Source organism: Pinus tabuliformis, chromosome Q, assembly GCF_031772625.1.
Source record: "Pinus tabuliformis cultivar Carrire ecotype Pingquan chromosome Q, CPIR1, whole genome shotgun sequence".
Lineage (NCBI taxonomy): Eukaryota > Viridiplantae > Streptophyta > Pinopsida > Pinales > Pinaceae > Pinus > Pinus tabuliformis.
In genome coordinates, this window is record NC_142296.1 from 799272283 (window position 1) to 799293846 (window position 21564).

The following is a 21564-nucleotide window of genomic DNA, read 5'->3' on the forward strand; positions in this document are numbered from 1 at the left end:
TGGGCACTTGGTGAAGACACTTGAGCAGTTCGATTTCATGGGTAGATCGATTTCTTGTGTAGCAGCAGTCAGTTGCCGGAGAGAGAGCTAGTGAGATCAAAGCAGTGAGTGAGGGGCAGAGATAGTGATCCGGAGGAAAGATTTTCCAGATCGGGGGAGGCAATAGAAAGTGAGTCGAATTATCCCAAAGAGGTAGCGCTGAGGGGTAGTGCAATAGCTTCAGTCAGGCTGTTTGATTTGGGGAGAAGAAAATTCATTCTCAGTTCTAGAGGTCGGGAAGGAGTCCCAGAAAGCCGAAGAGACTCTTTTCTCAGCATCTAGAGGCAGAACGACTTCATCTGAGCCCAGTTTGAAGCAATTAGTCCATCCAGCTACGCAGAGCAACGCAGAGGCTGATGCAATGCTCCAGGAGGCCGAGTCCTTGATAGGGAAAGTCCAGCCAGATATTGCTTGTGGGAGAAGGGTAATTCCCTTCAGTATTTTACTCAAATTTTCTTGCTGTTTGGATTGCCACTTGGGCATCCATAGATGTACTTAGATTTCATTGCTGCATAATAAAACAAACCCTCACTGCTGCACCGGTTTTCCCAAGTTGGGTTTTTTCGGGGACATTGGTCCAAAAATAACTGTGTAAATTTATGTGTGCTAGCATTTCTTCCAACATTTATTATTTCGAGTTTTATTTGTGTAGGTTGCAGTGTGAGTTATTCAGTATTTGTTGTAGGAAACACTAAATAAATTGTTAAATTTCGGGATTCCAAATTTTCACATTAATCACAGAGCAGTTTGACTTACCTAGTTGCAGTGATTCAGCAAGGTCACAGTTGAAGCTAGAGAGACACCGACAGAAGGGTTTCAACAGAGATTTGGGAGCAAGATTCTGGAGGAGATTTCCTTAGTACTTTCCAGTGTTTTAGAGACAGGAAGAGGAGGCCGAAATTATCTATAGAAGGAGGCTGAAATAGCAGTGTGAGTTAGGTAGTTCATCAAGCGGAGTTGCACGAGAAGACCACATTTCAGTTTCCAATTGTCGAAACTATTTCTCAGAGACAAAGCAAGTGGTTCTAGTAGCTATTGGAGGCGGTTTTACTTGTAGGGAGGCTTTTCCAGAGGTTGTACGAATTTCCCGAGACTAGAAGTGCACATTCCAATCAAGTGTGCGAATAGCCAAAGGATGTGCGAACTGGTTGGGAAAGGTTAGATCAAGTTACAGAGGAAGACAATGAGTCTCCAATTTATTTTGGTTGTGGAGATCAGTATTTCTCAGAGGTTTTCCATTCTATGACAACCAGTTGTAATGTCTAAAATTGCTAAATAATAATAAAACCCTCATTTGCTACACTGGTTTTCCCTTCGGCGTTTTTCCAGGGACATTTGGCCAAAAATAATGGTGTCAAAATTATTGTGTGCATTATTTTCTTAGTTCCATTATTTTATTTTCCATAGTGTATTTTATTTGTGAAGAATTGCAGTGTGAGTTTTCCCAAGTTGAGATTTTTTGGGGACATTGGTCCAAAAATAACTGTGTAAATTTATGTGCGCTAGCATTTCTTCCAGCATTTATTATTTCGAGTTTTATTTGTGTAGGTTGCAGTGTGAGTTATTCAGTATTTGTTGTAGGAAACATTAAATAAATTGTTAAATTTCGGGATTTCGAATTTTCACATTAATCACAGAGCAGTTCGACTTACCTAGTTGTAGTTATTCAGCGAGGGCACTGTTGAAGCTAGAGAGACACCGGCAAAAGGGTTTCAACAGAGATTTGGGAGCAAGATTTCGGAGGAGATTTCCGTAGTATTTTCCAGTGTTCTAGAGACAGGAAGAGGAGGCTGAAATTACCTGTAGAAGGAGGCCGAAATAATAGTGTGAGTTAGCTAGTTCATCAAGTGGAGTTGCAAGAGAAGACCACATTTCAGTTTCCAATTGTTGGAACTATTTCTCAGAGACAAAGAAAGTGGGTCTAGTAGCTATAGGAGGCAGTTTTACTTGCAGGGAGGTTTTTCCAGAGGTTGTAGAAATTTCCCGAGACCAGTAGTGCGCATTCCAATCAAGAAGTGCGAATAGCCAAAGTAAGTGTGAACTGGTTGGGAGAGGTTAGATCGAGTTGCAGAGGAAGACAATGAGTCTCCAATTTATTTTGGTTGTGGAGATCAATATTTGTCATAGGTTTGCCATTCTACGAAAACCAGTTGTAATTTCTAAAATTGCTAAATAATAAAGAACCCTCATCTGCTACACTGGTTTTCCCTTCGGGATTTTTCCAGGGACATCTGGCCAAAAATAATGGTGTCAAATTTATTGTGTGTGCGCATTATTTTCTCAGTTTCAATACATATATATATATATATATATATATATATAGATATATATATATATATATATATATTTTATTTATTTATTTTTTTTGTTGTTTTTTCCGTAGCGTATTTTATTTGTGAAGAATTGCAGTGTGAGTTTATCGATATTTGTCGTTAATAAAAAAAGGACTTGTCGAAGGTCAAGTGCTTCGGATGTGGTGAACTTGGTCACTACATCAACCAACATCCAAAGAGGAAGAAGGACAAGAAGGGGAAGCAGATAGCAACTTCGGCAGAGATTGATGACTTTTTCACCAAATTGGAGGATGAGTTTGCTATGTTTGTAGCATTATCCTCAGATGGAGGAGTATGATACTCCAATATGCCAGATCAGGTAGAGTCCGAGGGAGGAGCATCAAGAGGTCTATATCTAGGCATGGAGGGTTGATCAGTAGATTAGATCTAGTTTTTGTTAAGGAGATTCCTCAATTGGAGCAACACCTTTTTCTATGGGGACCCAAAGTAGTAAAGTAGCAGGAGGATCGAAGTGTTAGCAAGGTGCAATCAAATACTTGAGAGACAATTGCAAAGCCAGTTATGAGGCGCAATCAAATACTTGGTAGACAATTGCAGAGCCATTTGCGGTGACTCAGTAGATCAGGGAGAGATCAATACACACAATTGTAGTGGTTGTAGCAACGTAGAGGCATCAATTGTGTGAGATCAGAGTATGCGCAGTAGCATGGTGGACAACGATAACCAATATATTTTCTTCACAGTGATTTCTAGTGAGAGGAAGTCAAATCAGCTTGAAGATGTGAAGGAAGGAGGTATCATAGATGTTAGACACCAGCAACATGGATCAATTCATCTACATGTGCCCACAGAGTAGCAGGTAACTGATACACCCATGAAGGCCTTGGGAAGGGCAAAGTTTGTCTACTTTAAAGAGCAGATGGGTATAGTGGAGAACACTTTCCTCGCTAAGAGGGAGTGTTAGTTTTTGGTAGTAACGGACAAGTATTCTAGTCTCTATGATGTCTAAGAGGCTACGAAACATGAAATATCCAAAACCCATAAAAGGTTTCGCGAGAAAAGACTTGGAGACGCCTTAATTAAATCAATTATCCAATAATTAAATAATTCCTAAGTCTAATTTCAGAAAATTGTTGAATTAAAGGAAATTAATTAAGGAAGTTTGATTTTGCTCTAGAGGCTTCTATTGATGAAGTCAAAAGGCTCTTAGCCATCGGTTGAGATGTGATTGTGGTTGTTGAGAGTCCAACGAGAGATTATAAGAGCAAGTCAAATGGCTTGGAGATGGGCATCAGTTGTATTATGAGTAGTTCAACTACCCAGTTGCAGGTATTTAGCAAGGGCGCAGTTGAAGCTAGGGAAGCATCAAAGACAGAGAGATCAATGGAGATTTGAGAGCAGGAGTCCGGAGGAATTTTCTTCAGTATTTTCCAATGTCTGGGAGACAGCAAGAGGAGGTCGAATTATCTGCAAAGGAGGTTATATTCAGCCAATGCAAGCTGCCAATAGACAATGCGACTAGCAGAGGAGCTCGTTCAATGAGCTAGAGGCTGGATCTATCATCTGGAAGGAGAGCGAGTAGGCCATGAGCAGTCTAGGAGGCAAGATGACTTGTTGGGAGGAGGTTCTAGAGGCTAAACAAATTTCTAGAGGCAATCATATGCATTTCCAGACAAGAAGTGCGAGTTTTCGGAAGAGGCAGGATCTAGTTGTAGAGGGAAGAGGTAGGATCTAGTTGTAGAGGGAGATAGTTAATCTCTAGTATATTTTGTTAGTAGAGATCAATATTGACTGGAGGTTTGCCAGTGAAAGGAAAGCAGTTCATTGTATTCTCAAATTGTTGAAGATAATAATAAAACCCTCATCTGTTGCATTAGTTTTCCCTGCAGGGTTTTCCAGGGACAATTGTCCAAAAATAATGGCATCATATTTTATGTGTGTTCATTATTTTCTTAGTTCCTGTTTTTATATTCCATATTGTTTTCATTGTGAAGATTGCAATAGTGAATTTATCATTATTTGTCGAATTAATAATTCAGAAGACAAATAAACTGCAGTAGTTAGAAGATAAATATCCAGTTTATTGCAATCATGGAAATTTCACAAGTGCATCATCCCATGGATAATATGGGCCGAAGTGTAGAAGTTGTGGGTGTTGAAGTTGCCCATGACTATGAATGATGCTCTCCAACTATCTGGAGTCCCATGGCTCTCAATATGTCAATATGTCCCTTTGGAGGACCTAGACTCCAGTTAAGTTGCCCATACCCATAGATGGAACCACCTACCAATTACACACAATATCCAATGTTGCAACTTCAAGTAAATGAATCATTAGTGTATCTAAGTGAACCAAGCTTGAAAGTGTTGAAATGTAACTAATGTTGTTCTTGGTAATAAAAAATAATTATTGATTTTTTTTTTTTTTTTTTTTGTTCAAGCATGTTCTTCATGCTTTATAAGTCAGAAAAGAGTCAAAGAAGATTGTATATGAGTCGTGTCGTTTTTGACATTTGAAAAAGAAAAAGAAATGAATTTTATTTTTGTCTAAAAGGTCAGTTAAAATCCAAGTCGGCCGGCTAGATTTCACCACTCTGGACAACTATATAAAGGAGAAACTTCGACCTATTTGAATCTATCAAGTTATGAAATAGCAAGTCAATTTTTGTGATTGGAAGAAGGAGAAACAAGTTGAATTTCAGGAGAGACAAAGAAAAGTCAAAGAAAAAGGAGGACCAAACCTTGCTCTTGATCTATTACAATCACACGTGCGAGTATTTTGTGATTCTTTGAGACAGTTATAGGACCAGAACTTAGATTATGCAGCAAGATCGAAAGTTTGACCAATTAGCAGAAGCTTTGACCAGATTGAATAAGATTTTGACCTAAGTCACCTAACACGTGGATTCGGGATTTGACGGATACGGGGATTCGAGTGTTGGATAAGGACACGTTGACCCCTCGGAACAAGACACGTTTGGATACGTTATTCATTGATTTCAAACATTAATCTTCATCTAGATGTAAGTTTTACTGTTTACAAAGTAAGTAACATTATGTATAGTACATACAAAATTCAAATACAATTGTAATTTGTGACATGTCAAATAAATTATAAATCATAAATTCTGAATTCATAATACATATTCAATTCATCAATGATCCAATAGGAGAAAGACAATATAGTAAGATAAAGACACTGACAGCTGTAGTTTTCTCATTAAGTCATCAAAATCAAAATGTGTTACATAGGTAGTGCAATGCCAATGGCAAATAGAAATAGAAAATACAAATCAACTACAAGTATACAAGCCTCAAGGCAATAGGTAGCTCATGACTCATGAGTCATCAATCCTTATAGTCAACATCAAAATCAACGTCGTTGTCCTCATCGTCATGATTACCACTGCTCTCCTTTGTTGCATCCTCCTCCCCTGTATCCAAAGTCATCTCTGCATCTATTGGTGTGGAGGATGACCCCTCTACAGTATCACCATCATCAAATCTAATAGGCTCAAGAACTGGATCATTGAGATCCATGTTGGCCAATGCCAACACTGTCGTACAGACCCATATCATCAGGAAAGACATCCCACATCTTTGTCTTTCCCTTCAACCACTCTTTCGTCTACCTGTAAATAAGACAAAGGTTGGTGTGCACATACACCATTGTCTCTGCCCTGGACTGCTCAAGCCTGCTCTTCTTAACACTACAAATTCCCATATGTGCTCCAATTCCTCTCGCAATAAGAGGATGAAATCACCTAAGAGAGGAGCCTCATGGCTAACTATTGTAGAGGAGGGTTTGTTGCCCCATGATTTGCCCACCAAGAATAGGGCTTCTTAACCCCCTTGTCTCTAATCAGATCATATCCTGCGAATTGACCAGTGCCAGTGGAAAACTCTGCAAAGGCATCCTCCACCTCATCAGGGAATGCTCTATCTTGAAAAACTTGCCTGAATGCATCTTTCCTCCTCTATGAGATTTCACCATCCATGTGAGGAGGGAATCTGCACGAAGGTGCACCATTCACCCACTCATGGCTGTAGTATTTTGGGTTCAATGAGTGAGCCAAACAATGTAAAGGTGTGCAATTCTTGTCCCATCTGCTGACAAGAATATCCTGTATAGTGGTGAAGAAGGCCTCTGGTGATGTCTCATACTCGGGGCACTTACTCTGTAAAATAATGCTCCTCACAGACTCAATCATGGAATCCCATCCCTCATAAACCTCTCCTAGGATGGGTTGGTCTGTATCTGCAAATCGAAGCAAAGAAATGATAGGGTCCATGATCTGAAAAAGTACATCTACCCTCTCCCACCAAGCATCATCTAGCACTGTGTCCTTCACTCTTTTAGAGGCTACTTGATCTTTCTTTCTCCAAAAAGACCAAAACTTTGAAATAACCATAGCCCTAAGAGCGGTCCTGACCTCCCTCAACCTCTTCAACATGATAAATGAAGAGGCAAACCGTGTATCTGCAATCTTCAACAATGATAGATTGTTGTACTTCTTGTAGATAGTGAGGGCATTTGTATGATTTTGTACGAAGTTACGAATATGTCGTGCTTCCTCAATAATGTTACCAATCCAAAGCACATCAAAAGCAATGGATTTCAGTGCTAAGTTCATTGAATGGACAATGCAAGGTGTCCAAAACACTTGTGGATATTTAGCTTCCACAATCATGCCAGCAACCTTGCAAAAAGGTGCATTATTTGTAATGATTTGCACAGAAGAATCAACACCTACCTCTTCAATAACGTTAATAACCAACTCACCCATATATTGTGCATCCTTATATTCTCCAAGTGTATCCACTGCTTTCAAGAAAACTGGACCATTCAAGGAAGACAACATGAAGTTGATGAGTGGGTGTCATGCTGGATCTGTCCATCCATCATAAACAATGCTAACCCCAGATGTTGGCCATGATGCTTTAATAGGCTCAAGCATTTTTTGCACCTCTTTTTTTGCCTTCGTCAACAATGTGGTTCGAAGCTTCTCTCAACCAGGAGGCACATACCCTGATGGAGCCCCTTGACTTAAAGCTCAACACATCTCAATAAATAGAGGTGAGCATGCAACATTAAAGGATATGAAGTTTTGATAGAAAAAAAATCAATGGTGAGATCAATCTCTTCCCGTTTCTCCTTTTGAAAAATTCTGTACATTGGACCAAGTGAAATTACCTTTCTTTTTTGTTGCTTGTCCCCCACTAGAACTCTCAAATGGGAATTTGTTGTTGCCTTTCCTCAAAAATGAAGGGGGGTCATCATTCTTGGTTTTTTTTATTTTGTAGCCACATTTGCCATACCAACATTGGACTCTCTTTCCTTTTCTCTCCTCTTTGGTAAAGCCACTTTTGTACAAGCTCCAACTCCACAACCTGGTGAAGCCAACAAATGGCCTTTCACATGGAAATATGTGCTCGTAGAAGTATTGTGGCAAAAGTTGCATCTCCAATTCACATTGCCTCATCCCTTCACCTTGTTGCTTGGCCTTTGCTCTCTTGAGACATATTTCCACAAGGGATATTTATCAATGTTACATTGAGGAGGAAGTCTTCCCTCAAAATTACTTGCAATAGAGGGAATACTTGCAGCAGACTTTGATGAAATTGGGAGAGGAGGGGCATCTCCAATGGGGACATTCTTCCCCTTCCTTTGCCCCTTTCCTGCTGCCTTTGATTGAGCCATGAATACTGTAAAAAAATAAACCAAAAATGCACAAATTTGTAAAAGAAATGCATATGCAAACTGCTGTAATAAAAATGCAAAAAAATAGAGAGGAAATGCACTTACCTGTTGCTTGAATCTCCTTGAAAACGCTCCCACACCCTTTGCTCCTTGCTCCAAACCCACAGCAAACCCACAACAAAAGAGTGAAGTGAAAATGAAATAAAAGAACAAGAAATCGCCTTTTTTTATGCTGTGCAGTTGTCTTTTCCGGATTCGTGTCCTGAAATCGGGACATGTCATGTCCGATTGGGACACAATCCGGATTCAATCCTGTCCCAATCAGACACAATGTGTCCCGATTTTTGGACACGAATCGTGTCGGATTCGCTGATTCGCGACACGTCAACCCATTTCATCTAATCCGGTTTCATAGATTTTGACCAATTTTGACTTCTGTTGACTTTGACCTGTTGAAGAAGATTGAGAGGACTGACTTGGAATGTTTGATAGTTCTAGTCTTAGGTTGGATATCTCATTTTGACTTGATTCAATAAGAATAGGATTGTTGGGTTTTCCCCCTTGTGGGATTTTGCCCTGGCTCAGAAGCTAAAATTTTGTCTCTTCATTTGTGATCTTGGAAGAATAATTTGTATAATTGCTTGATGAAGAAGGAACAATAAATAACAAAAGAAAAAATATTAACTTTCACGAGTAATTACCAAGTAAGAAAATCTACATTATCTTTGATTTTATAATAGAAAGAAACGGGCATAATAACACTTCATGTGTGGCTTCTCTTCCAAAATTCGAGCCTTAGTCACGTAATGGTGCTACCTGCCTAGGTAGGAGTGGCTAATAGATGACCCTATTTGGTGTCTCCAACCCCCAGGGCCCAAAGGGAAGTGACATGTCCGCAGTCCTCCCTTCAATTGATAGGTGGCATGTGAATAATGATGGGACGAAGGGGAAAAAGGACTCCATGGCCAAGTGCCATGGTCAAAGGGACCAACTATGATGTAGTACCTCATCCTAGGTGCATAGATGTGAGAAGGGAGCAATCATGGATGCATGAGTTACCTTGGCCTTTGTTTCCACCCCTCTATATTGTCTTTTACATTTTCTTGATTTTTCCTTGTCTTACTGCTCGTAGCTCAAGGAATGAGAGCTTTCTTTGTATTATTTATAGTAGTTATTACCCCCTTTAAGATGGGCCAGTTCATCACCCATTAGGGGTTGGGACATGCAAGGGTTCCTTATCTTCTATGACATAGGGCAACATTTGGCCTAAGAACCACGTGATGTCCATATGATAGAGGTAGAGCTCATGCTTGACTTTTGCCCACATGCTAATTTATAAGTCCCGACTATCTTTTGCATTTCGATTTTTCTTTTGTTTTCTTGTGGCCTTTATATATGCTCTTTCTTTTTCTTTTAGTTGCATCAACCTCTCAAGGTGCATTTGCAAGCCCTACCCAAGGTATGAGGATGTGTGGAGGCCAAATCCAAATAAACTAATTGTCAGTTGACTCAAAGAAGGGAGGTGGAATAAGGGCTCATAATGTATGATGGGAAGTGATAAGCATGGAAAAGGGATAGATGGGACACATTATCTCAATCATGGATTTCCAAGTAGTGCCCCTTCATAAAGCCATGGGCCATTGGGGATGGTCCACTGGACTAGGATAGAAAATCAATCTCCTATTTAAGGTCAGGGATAAGGACTATTGCCAAGAACCTTCTTTCTTTCAAGTCAACCCATAATCCATGCCAAAATGCCCAAATACAAATAAGCATAAGCACCCAATTGCAAAATGAATAAATTACCTTTTGATTAGAAGCCCACCTTCCAACATGTGCCCATGACAAATGGGCGAGGAAATGTATTACTGATGCAGGTGGCAGAGATATGAATGTCGCATCACATTGGCTACAAAGTGGCTTTCAGGGCTTCTAGCTGCCAGCTGGAAGAGATGACTAGGAGAAAAGTTTCTTGTAGGGGTCACCCACCTTTGGTGGGTAACAAGTCGTGCATGAATAGGAAGGATATAATTTTCTTTAATGGCATGTGGTACCCATCTGAAAACATAGATGCTTATCTGAAACATTGTACTACTGTACTTGTCCGAAAATTCTGAACCACTGTACATGTCCAAAAATCCTGAACTACTGTACTTGTCCAAAAATCCTGAACCACTGTACTTGTCCAAAGTTTCAGATGATCTGAGTTACTGTCCTGTACTTTTGCGCAGACCCTAGTTGGGTATTTATAGTGGTTTCATCTCCATAATAAGCCAACTTGCATTCATGAAGAGATGTGTCACTTCAAGTGAGCCGAATTGAGTGTATTTAATTCATTTGTAGGCGAACTACTTCAAGAGGGATTGTGCTTGTCTTTGGAGGGCTTCTACATATTTCTATAGACTTGAATACATTAAACATAGGCTCAAGAAGAGCTTCTTCATACATGACATTGACTCTTTGACTTAAAATAAATCCTAAGGCTCTCAATGGGAGCCACTAACAAATAAACCTCTTGCTCATGAAACCCATGCAGCAAGGCATACAAAAAAAAAATTATTTCTTTTATTTCATCATTTACAAATATCATGTCATTATGAAGACTGAACCTAGTTACACTTTCTTCAACACTCCACAGGATCATTTCCTAATTCGGTGTCATAGTACTTGACTTAGGGGTGCTAGTCCTAATTGGTCATAGTACTTGGCACAAGGAAATGTCGGTCCATCGGACCATTCTTCTTAAACTGGGTCAATGTATTTGACTTAGGCTGTTAATCCTAATCAGTCATAGTACATGACACAAGAATGTCAGTCCAAGATGCTTATCCAATCTACCATTCTCCCTATTTGGGTCCATGTACTTGACTTAAGATGTTAATCCTAATCGGTCATAGTACATGACACAGGGAGAAAATAGGTGTCCATCCTCACTCCCTCTTAATCTGGGAGGAGTTATCCACAAGTCCGAGCTTGTTTGCGAAGTACCCAAGCTTCCCTTACATCAACTACCTGTTCATTCGAGAAGATCTATTGTAGCTTCTTGGCTCCCACCTGCACCATATCTCAAATCATAGTGTGCTTCGACCTTCCAAGAAAAATCAGGTTCTCTAACAATCTTCATACGAATTTGATCATTACAAAGTATCCTAGTCAAATCCAACACACCATCAAATAGTCCATCAAACATATTATGGAGCCAAACTCACTACACTGCTATCATATGTTTATCTTTTGCAATGTCTAATGCAACACAATTTTGCTTTTGGTACAATGATGGATCAATAATATCAGAACTCCCCAACTTTTTCTGGTAGGAGTTGCCATAGTTCTACAATCCATCATCCGAAACTTCTGGAGGATCTTGGTCACATGCTTCCCTTGACCAAGGAAGATTTCACTCATTTTCTGCCAAACCTCAAATCCCAAATAGTAGTGTATCAATCCAAGATCCTTCATGTCAAATGCTTCTTCCAGCTCCATCTAGAGCAATACCTTTTTCCTTTGACTCATGAGTCCCTCTTTTGTCAAAAACAAATCATTGAGATCATTCTTCAATCATGAGGCTCCTTTTTCGTGCTCTCAAAATCCAGGGTTGCTCTTTCAATTAAGGAAAACATCTTATCATGATCTCCTCCTTCTTACTGGGAGAACCGTCTTGCTCCCAAGCTGCTATCTGTTGCATGCCTGACTTCTCTTTGACACATTCAATCAAGACATACTTTAAATTTTTTCTTCTTTAGTACAGTTCATGTTTTGCTTCATTATTCCAGTTCTTCCATTTCTTTCTTCTTCTATCAAGGCTTGGTAGCTCTTATCACAAAGAGGACTTCGGATTACAGAGAGGACTTATTTCTTAGCTTGAGAGCCTCCAGAATTCATCACAGGGATAATTCAGACAGAGATAATTCGGACTTCATCTCAGAATAGCTTTGATACCATGATGAAATTCGTTTGCAAATTATATTTCTAATCTTGATAATTACTTGTGAAGATATTATTGTTCTTTTTAGCCTTTCCTTATTCTTAATCAAGCAATTATACTTTAGTAATTTAACCATTCAAGTACAAGAAAATGGAGATCACAGTGTACAAGAGACAATTTTAGACACAATGGGAAAAACCCAGCAATCCTTTCCTTATAGAAACATTATCAACAAGAGGGATATCGAAGTCATAACCAAACTGACCAGTAGACCAAATTATCCAAGTGCCAAGTCAGCCCTACATCAAGACAATAATCCATATGAGATCAGCCACAGGTCTGTTCACTATATGCCACATATCAGTCCACTAGAGAGTCCACAAAAAAATCCATAAGATGCCAAATATCTATCCACAACAGGAGCTCTAATTTCATCCTTGATTCCTGATATAATGAGCCTCATATTTACGCATATCCCCAGATGAGAGCTTCGCATGACTACAGAGAAAGCCTGCCCAGAACTTCGTATATCCACAGAAGAAAGTCTGCCCAGAGCTTCGTATAAGAGCCTTAGATAACACCAAATTTCTTCACCACAGAAGAGGTGCGATTTAGTTTCCAAATCGTGAGGTAATGATGCCAATATATAGTGTTTTTCTCATCCGAAAAGGTGCTTCTAAAGGCTGAGCTGACTTGTCTTCTGGAGGTCTGACTTGGTCAACTTGGGGACAGAAAATACTCTTTTAAAAATCATTTTTGTTTCTTTTTTAAATATCCAAATGGGACAATAATAAAATAATTTTCTCTTGACTCAAATAAATTCGTATTGACTCTATGCTATACAATATTACAAATCATAATAAATACATGATACATTAAACATTATGAAGACCAACCATAGTTAAAGTTTCAACAGTCCCAACTTTAAAGAAGTCCAGTCTGGAGTTTTTGGTCTTTTCGATGATCCTTGGAAGGATAATATCCTTAAGATTGCTAGAAAAATAGGATATATGTCTTTGAATGCTAAAGAATACTTTATTCATCAAGCAAGCACAATTCAAATTTCAAACAGTTAAGACGTTAAATGCTGGAACTTGGAAACTAGATGAAGCGTCAGATATCTTGTTTAAGCAGTTTGAAAGCATTAAATCCAATAAGTCAAGAATGGTTTGAATACCACACTGAATGGGCTAGAACTTCTACCTTTGTTCTTGTCACCTACCTAGAATTAATGATCTTTGTTCTTCCTGTTTCAATCTCAATATTCTGCGTTAGTCTGAGCAAAGTTTCTTCTAATTGCTGATTGGTCTTTTTGTTTACTCTTCGTGACAACCTAGAAGTAATGATCTTTGTTCTTCCTGTTTCAATCTCAATATTCTGCGTTAGTCTGAGCAAAGTTTCTTCTAATTGCTGATGGGTCTTTTTATTTACTCTTCGTGACAGTTATACTGACATTTTTTCAAATTTTGAGAATTGACATTATGCATCATTAATGATAGCTGTGATGGGAAAGTTAGTTGAAATCCTAGGCTACCCTTTATTGGCAAGTTTATCTAGTGAAACTATGAATAGCTTTGTTGCAGCTATGTTATATTCAAGGAACGTGCTTGTCCAACAGATTACAATGTTGCTGGCTGAATATTTGCAAACCATAAATTGTTTGACTCAATACCCTAGGTTGTCTAGTTATTGAAGAATAGAAAGTTCTGGGTTTGTTGAGATTGTTTGACTCAATACCTTAAACTGTCTATTTATATAAGAACAGTAAGTTCTGGGCTTGTTGAGATTGGTATCCTTTAGAGTACATAATGTTAACCAAAAGGTGCTCATGAATTTATAGTCTTGCTGCAAAGGTGTGTAATGTTCTACATGCATAGCAATTATCTAATCTTGCATAACATGCTCTATTAACTTGCACTTATTGGGATATCAGTAGATACAAATTATACAATAAAAGATACAATAGAATCTGCAATAATTTCATGATCTGTATAATAAATCTACTTCTGTAGACAAATTGAACTGTTAAAACATACAGAAATGTCGGGCCACCTTAGCTAGCAAAGTTGGAAGTCAAAGCTCTAGTTGGAACGGTCAATGGTCATCATCTGGTAATAATCCAACAAATATTTTCTAACAATTTTTTAGGAGTTTTCACTCAAGCAAGATATCCGTTAATAGAAGGCTCCAAACATATGTGCTTTGGGATTCTATTGATAATAAAGGTCATATCATCTTGACTAGTATAACTGATGACAAGTCATTGTGTGTTTGAATTTCTCAAGTTACATTTGCAAGTGCAATTTATATTATTTGCATGGACTATTTAAGAAGGAAAACTATCAACCTTACTAAAAGCCACGTGGGAATGGCTTTCCATTCTATGTATTATCGGAGGATCTCAATTTACGTGCACTAAGAAACAGTCCACATGATTGAGAATGCAGAAAGTAGACCATGTGAGCTATAAAGCCTTCTGAATTTTCATTTTTCCAATCAAAGAAATATTCTTTATTGTCTCATTCAAGCAATCATGGAGCATTGGTTTTCCCAATCCAAGGATACGTTTTAGGTAATGTCAATGAGGATTTTAAGCCTTCCCTATCGAATGTGTTTGATGGCATGGAGAAAACGTGAGACTTCATTACTACTACCTTTTCAATTAGGATGTTATTTTCATAGCAGGATTTTGAATTTGTGACTTTTAACTCTTGAATGTGTTTGGTGACATGGAGAAAACGTGTGAGATCTCCTTATTACTGCCCTTTCAATTAGATTAGTATTTTCGCAGCAGATTTTTGAATTTTTGTGACTTAACTTTTCCTAACTTATTTGGATTTATGTTTTGAGAAGCACAATAAGCCACCGAGCAATAATTTATTTGTAGCTTCCAAACTATGATTCTAAAAGTTAGTAATAGCATCATTACATATGGCTACGCGAAAGTTAGTAATAGCATTATTATATATATCTATGTAAATCACAGCTACAGATGTTGTGATGTCAATAGTACATTGTTTTTGTTGATGGCATGAACAAAATTTCATTTTATTTTATTATATAAGCCTTTTAATAATTTTTCACCTTTTGCAGGCATTGTTTCTCAGACGCTATAAAAGGCCAGAGATATTTTATGACCTCCTTTCATGATTGTCATAGATATTTTGTCCTACATTGAGCAGAGTTTACAGTTAGATTTTTGTCAGTGTTCTTGTCATGATTGTCATAGGGTACTATTTTATGATCATTGTCGCTATTATCACCTTATTAATTGTAAGATTCTAAGAGACATGTGCCCGAAGTAACTTCCTGTGCCATGATACAGAAAGTGATTGCAAAGTTATTTTGCTGCACGTTTTTGTTGTATATCCTGCTGTACGAAATTGTAGTTCTATTTGTTTTGCAATTGAGATGCGTCCTTTTATTTTGACAATACGTCTATCCCCTCAACTCTCACGATTGTCTATTTGTTAATATATATTTTTATAGACGTCCTTTCATGAAAATAAAAATGTGTGCTTGCTTTACACTAAATTGGGACGTGTTCTTTTATTTTGGTTGTGTTTATTCATTTGATTTTTACATATATATATGGTAATATATTTGTTATATAAATTTTGGTACGAAAATAAAAAAATATATATTGGTTTGTTTTATTGCGTTAAGAAGCACTCTCTAGCTTAATGTGGTAGAGATGTTGTAATGTCTTGTCTTATTTTGTTTAACATTTTAACTTAGTGATATTATATAACAATAAAAGTAAAATTAAAATTAAAATAAAATAAACTAATAATTAAACTAAAATAGTTAATTTAGCATTGGGAGTTTTTGAACTTCATATTAATTTTTTTTGGTCAAGGTTTATTCAGGCTTGACCCATGGGCATCTAAGCCGTCAAAATCACCCAAGGATCACACCCAACCTTGGTCACACCAACCCTAAGTTCACTGGGTTTTAGCGTGTCTCCTCTCTCTAGCATGAGCGCAATAGCCTCTGTGAAGTTCAATCCTGGGTCGCCTTGCTAACGAAGTCCATCCTCCACTGGTTGTGCTAGTGGGACTTGACTTTGGACTTTAGATTTTGAATACAATAATTTTATTTTAAAATATAATATAATATTTTATTTTTTAATAATTTTATTCATTTTTTATTGAGTTGAGAGGTGTTCTCCAATGGAGTATGCTAGAGATGTTTGGTCAAAATAAAATTAATATATGGTAGAGATGTGTAACTTAATGTAACCTAATGTAATGTAAACATATTTAACTCCTTGAAAATAAAATAAAAACAACAAAATAACAAAAATAAAAAATGAAAATGACCAATGGTATTCATGTGGAATATAACCTATTTAAATGGAAAAGTAAAGTAGCCTAGATCCATCTTAGTTTGATGTTATTGCAATATTTCTAATGGAAATTTACAATGATAAACAAGCAAACATAGCAAAAACACATAAAATTACACTACATTAAACACTCAGAAAATGCCATAATCTCCACTAAGTTAAGCCATTTTATTAAGATAAATGTTGGGTACAAGATAAGATTTGAATGCATGCACCTGGACTTGCTCAAGGAAAGGTAACAATGCCTAGGTGATGAAATCAGCTGCTTAGACACAAGTGTGGTTGTCCCCAACCAAGCTATACGATGTCCCTCCTCTGGTGCTTAGAAAATCTCGGGAAATTAACCTCGGTTCTCCACCAATAACCCACGAAGCAATTGGCCAAATGTTGAGCTTGGAATTTTGACCCAATTTCCCCTAGCTCCTCTCACTGTTGGCTGATTTGGGACCCCTGTTTGACCCCTCAAATCTGCCTAGAAAATTATGCCAAATTAATCTTAGCCTTTCTTTAATAAACCCAGAAAACCTAGAAAGGGGTTGTCATAGTTTTGACGCTCCAAAATTGACCCCAAAATGCTTGGCCCTCCTCTACTGCTGGAAAATGCCATTTGTGATAGTTGGAGTGTTTTCTGCTCCTCAAAAGATAGGAAATCTTCTCCAATTCCCCTCTAATCAAATCCCAAACAAACTCAGCTCCTCAATCCCTCTCACTGAGCCTCCCAGAAAAAGCTCTGCCCCTCCCTGCGTAGTCTTGGGGAAAAATAACGCAGGCCCAACCACACCAATTTGTTATGCTGAGAAAGGCCCCACTGCTCTTGGAAATCTCCTCTTTCCGGCAAGTATTTATGTGAGGAAATAGCCCAGCAACAACATATTTCTTCCCTCCGGTATAATACCTCTCCAAGCCCTACATAGCTCCCTTTTTCGCGTCGCACTGATGCCAAAAACTCGTGCTATTGCATGGTATCTACCTAGCTACCCAAGATGAGTAGAATGTTCCTCCCTAGGGTGGCACTCGTGGCCCACCGAAGAAGAGGGTGAGATTTCCCTTTGGAAACCTCTGGTGCTAAACAACCCCTGTGACTCAGCTGAACACCTTGAGCAACAATGTGTAAAATGACAAATGATCAAAAGTGCTCTACGCTGCCTTCAACCCCCTATTTATAATTGTTGCGTCATTTTTCCTTATGGGTCCCTTAGCCAAATATTTCGACCCCCTTATCACATAATTGACTTTTCCTCCAGGGGGTGTGTATTCCATGAGGGGTGGCCCCCACATTCCACAAAGGTTGAAATTTTAGATTTCTCCTAAGTCCCACATACCCAAGGCTTAGCACTCCCCCAATAAACTCTGTTAATCCTATTAAATAAAAAAACAAAATTGGGGATATTACAATCCTTCCCGCCAAAAATTGCTTGTCCTCAAGCAATCCCAGAACAAGCATCCTCTCTAGTTGTTTCTCCCCATTGTCATTGCAAAATGTGTAAGTGTCCTAGATGCACCACTGAGTCGTCCCCAACCTCTGCACTGTCCTGACATGAAGGAATCCCTCTATACCAAGATCCTAAGCCATCTTGTCCAACCTGAAGCTCCCCTTGCTCCACTCACTATCTTCCCTAGTATAAGTACCAAAAGTCCTCTACATCCCATCAATGAGTAGGGGATAATGATAATGTGGAACTATGCCCAAATCCTCATGGAGTTGTCCTACCACATAGGCCATCACATGCACTCCAAGAGTATACTCTGGAAGATACCACCCAATCCCTGCAAAGATAGTGTTTCGCTCACATGAGCTTCTCCAAATATCATCCTGTTGACCAACCTGCCTTGTTAGTGAAGTCCCCCACTCCATTAGTGACTCGCTAAAGCCTAATGGAATATCTGCATGATCTTCCCCTATAGTATCCAGATCATTCTTGAAGGTTATTAAGCTGTGAAGAGTTGTAATGCTTAGGTCCCTCACTAATCTCAGACTGGTGCAACCATGCTAATGTTGTGCTACTCTGACTATGACATACTCCCCATCATGAGCGAACTGTATCCTCCTCTTTGGGGCCTAGTGGCGAAAATTCTGTGAAGACAAAGCTCATCCTGCTCGGGCATCTCCATGATACCAATATCTACCCCTCCACTGACAATCTCACCCAGAGCAACAACAGGGCAAGTCTGCCTCGCCATGCAGTAGAGGTCTCAATGATCCCCCAAGTGTCAAACCCAAGATGAATTGGATCACCCTCTACCATGAACCTTCTCATCATAAAGTGGAGTGACCCACCCGCCAACTAGATCCCATGATCCCCCAACCATACTGGGAGCTTATAACTCCCACTCCTCACAGGATGTCGTTGCGTAGCGATGCTACCTGCTAGAACCCATTTGGCCCTCATCTCTGACCCCTGTATGTATCCCATGGGTGGACCCCAAGTATTAGGAGTTTGTCTCACACACACCAACCTACCTTGCTCTTGCCATACCACGCAGTGAAATATGCTATCCCAACTCCTAATGATACACCTAGATACTTCTCGGAGTTTGGGTGCCCTCTTGTAGACAAAGTCTAACATCCACCCTCCCTCAGGCTCCTGTGACACCTCAGACTATCTCGCAATAAGTGCATCATGCAGTTCCCTTGCAATCAAATACCCACATGTGAGCCCAGGAGTGGAACTTATGCCACCTCAGCAATAAACCACGCCATCCCTAAGTCTGTATTCATCAGCTCGTGCCTCCATCGAACGTCTCAACTAGAGAGTCATGGGTGAGTAGGTCCCCAAGGGTATGATCAAGAGTCTGCACGGGTATTAAAGAATAACCCTATAGATGCCCCTCTCTCTGCCTTGGATCTGTTGATAAATCAGTTGAAGACTTGTCTTTGTTGAATATGGCATCCTTAGGAGCTCAACAGCATCCTCGTCGATCCCGGGTGAGCTGCACCTAATGGTACACCTAATGCCCCTGTCCACAAGTCTCATTGGAGGCAATGCTCCAAGGGTCCATTGTGCTGCGCCATATGCCACTACATAGCACCAAGTACCTCCACACTCCTTGACATCCAACTGTATGTCGCAGCCTGTCCATGTACACCACATGATATCCCCAGCTACCGCTATACCACCATGTACTGTACCGTGCCTTGTTTGTGTGAAGGCACTAGTCACTCCCCACGTTTTCTCAATGTGATGTAAGACACTCCTCCACAATGCAATCCAACACACTATGGCACACCACTATGCATCTCCATGACCACCTGTGGACCATTGCTCAATGCTAGATGCTCCCACACATCCCTGGATGTGATGGTCTAGAGTTGTATCTCTACGAGTTGGCCCACACCTGATCGATATCATCACCTCCACCGTCGGATCACTGTACCCGTTGATGAATGGATCTCCATTCCAAATCCTCCCTGAGGGATCTAAGAAGTGAATCTCCCTATGTGTCAATAGTGATGCCACAACTACCCTGCTCCTCTGCGTCATCTATACCCCACACAAATATGAAGAATCCTTAGCTCCATACAAGGTACCGTTTGGTGGCCTGCCAATGCCATCTCCTCCGACAAACTCCTGCCAAAGTATGTTGATCATCTCGTGATCTCGTGTACAATCACCATACAAAGAAAACTCAAGGAGTTTGTCCATAAACTAGTTGGCCACTAGTGTTGACCAAAACTCCCCTAGCAAATGTGCACGCTCAACTGCTAGGTCAACTATACCATCCAGGTCGTAGTTAACTAGCATACCTGGGAAATGATAGGTAGTCCCACTCAAATCCCAATGCCAGTCTAGGCTTCCAGTATCCCCAGTGCCTGGAAGCTCTTGCTGAGCTACACCCAAGTTCACCACCATCTCCATAGTCCACTCCATCAAGTACCAACTTAGAATCTCTCACCATCCAACCCCAAGAAATGGATCGAATGCACGCATTCCTGCACATAAAACAACCCTAGCATGCGGATGATGAACCTTGTGCAACTTTGATCGTCTCATCCTGCTATCTAGTTCAACACATGAGATCTGACTAGGTAGCTCCGTCTCTCTCTCTCCAATGGGCAAAGGTGACCCAACAATGCTGCTAGCCCCGTCTATGTATGTTGAAGAGGGTTGCTCTGACTCCCCAATGTGCCCTCTAATTGTACCATTAGGGAATCCAATTGTTCCCCAATGTGAGCCAACTTGGCTGCTGATTCGACACAAACCACTCTCATGCCCTCTAGCTCCTCATTTTGTATCAGAATAGCCTCTCATACTGATGTGGCCTTCCTTTTTAATGCTATAAGTTTGGCCTAAAACTGATGACATTGTTGTGTGTGACCACCTTCTAGTACCTATGTATCTCATGGCACCTCATCAAGGGTGGATATGTCTCCTAGCACCTCACCCATCTAATGTGTGCTGCTATCACCCAAAAACACAGACACAACTTTAGTCACCACCTCAATAGATGGCACTACTAGGGTATGCTCTATTCTCTCCACCGAGATTTCAACCAGCATGGTCAAGGGAGTCTCCAACACAGGTGACCCCTGCGTCACATTGGGTGTATCTACTAGCTCCCCACAATCCTGTGTAGATGGTTGCACCCCCACAACCTGTGCAACTCTAGTGTCTCTTATGTCAAGAAGAGGATATATTTGGTCTGGCACCTTCATCAACTGGATCAATAATTCACACATATTAAATCCCCTTTGAGCCTTGGGTCGTCTATGGTTTAACCCACCACTGTTTATACATGCACAAATCTTCCCTGATCTAGTTGGCTGCCCCACAACTGGCCAAGATCATGGCTCTGATGCCACTGTAGTATTCCTAATGGAAATTTACAATGATAAACAAGCAAACATAGCAAAAACACACACATAAAACTACACCACATTAAACACCTAGAAAATGCCAAAATCTCCACTGAGCTAAGCCATTTTATTAAGATAAATGTGTGAAAATTTGGATGCATAAATTTCTACTGCAGTAACTGATTAAGTTTCTCCTACTTAATAATTTCTGAATCAAGTTACTTACTGTTTCCTACAGTAATAATTGAAACTAATACACTGCAGTCTACACCATTTAAATTATAAGCGGAAAAGAGAAACTGAACAATAAAGAGATAGAACACATCTACACAATTATTTTTGGACAAATGTCCCTGGAAAGACCCAATGTAGGACAATCGGTACAACAGCTCTGAGGGTTTTATTATTATGCAATAGTAATTTCTGAATACAATCTTTGGATGCCTTCCTGGCAATCCAGTT

General features: G+C 39.6%; 1 protein-coding gene across 1 annotated transcript in view; it reads left to right on the top strand.

Annotated features, from left to right (window-relative positions):
• Positions 1–15449, top strand: part of LOC149221889 (fatty acid amide hydrolase-like) — a 290500-nt gene extending 275051 nt beyond the window's left edge. Inside the window, exon 20 of the mRNA XM_089385269.1 lies at positions 15053–15449. Within this exon, the coding sequence (XP_089241395.1) occupies positions 15053–15109 (57 nt within the window). The 3' untranslated portion in view covers positions 15110–15449. The remainder of the gene's footprint in view (positions 1–15052) is intronic.
• The last annotated feature ends 6115 nt before the right edge of the window (positions 15450–21564 follow it).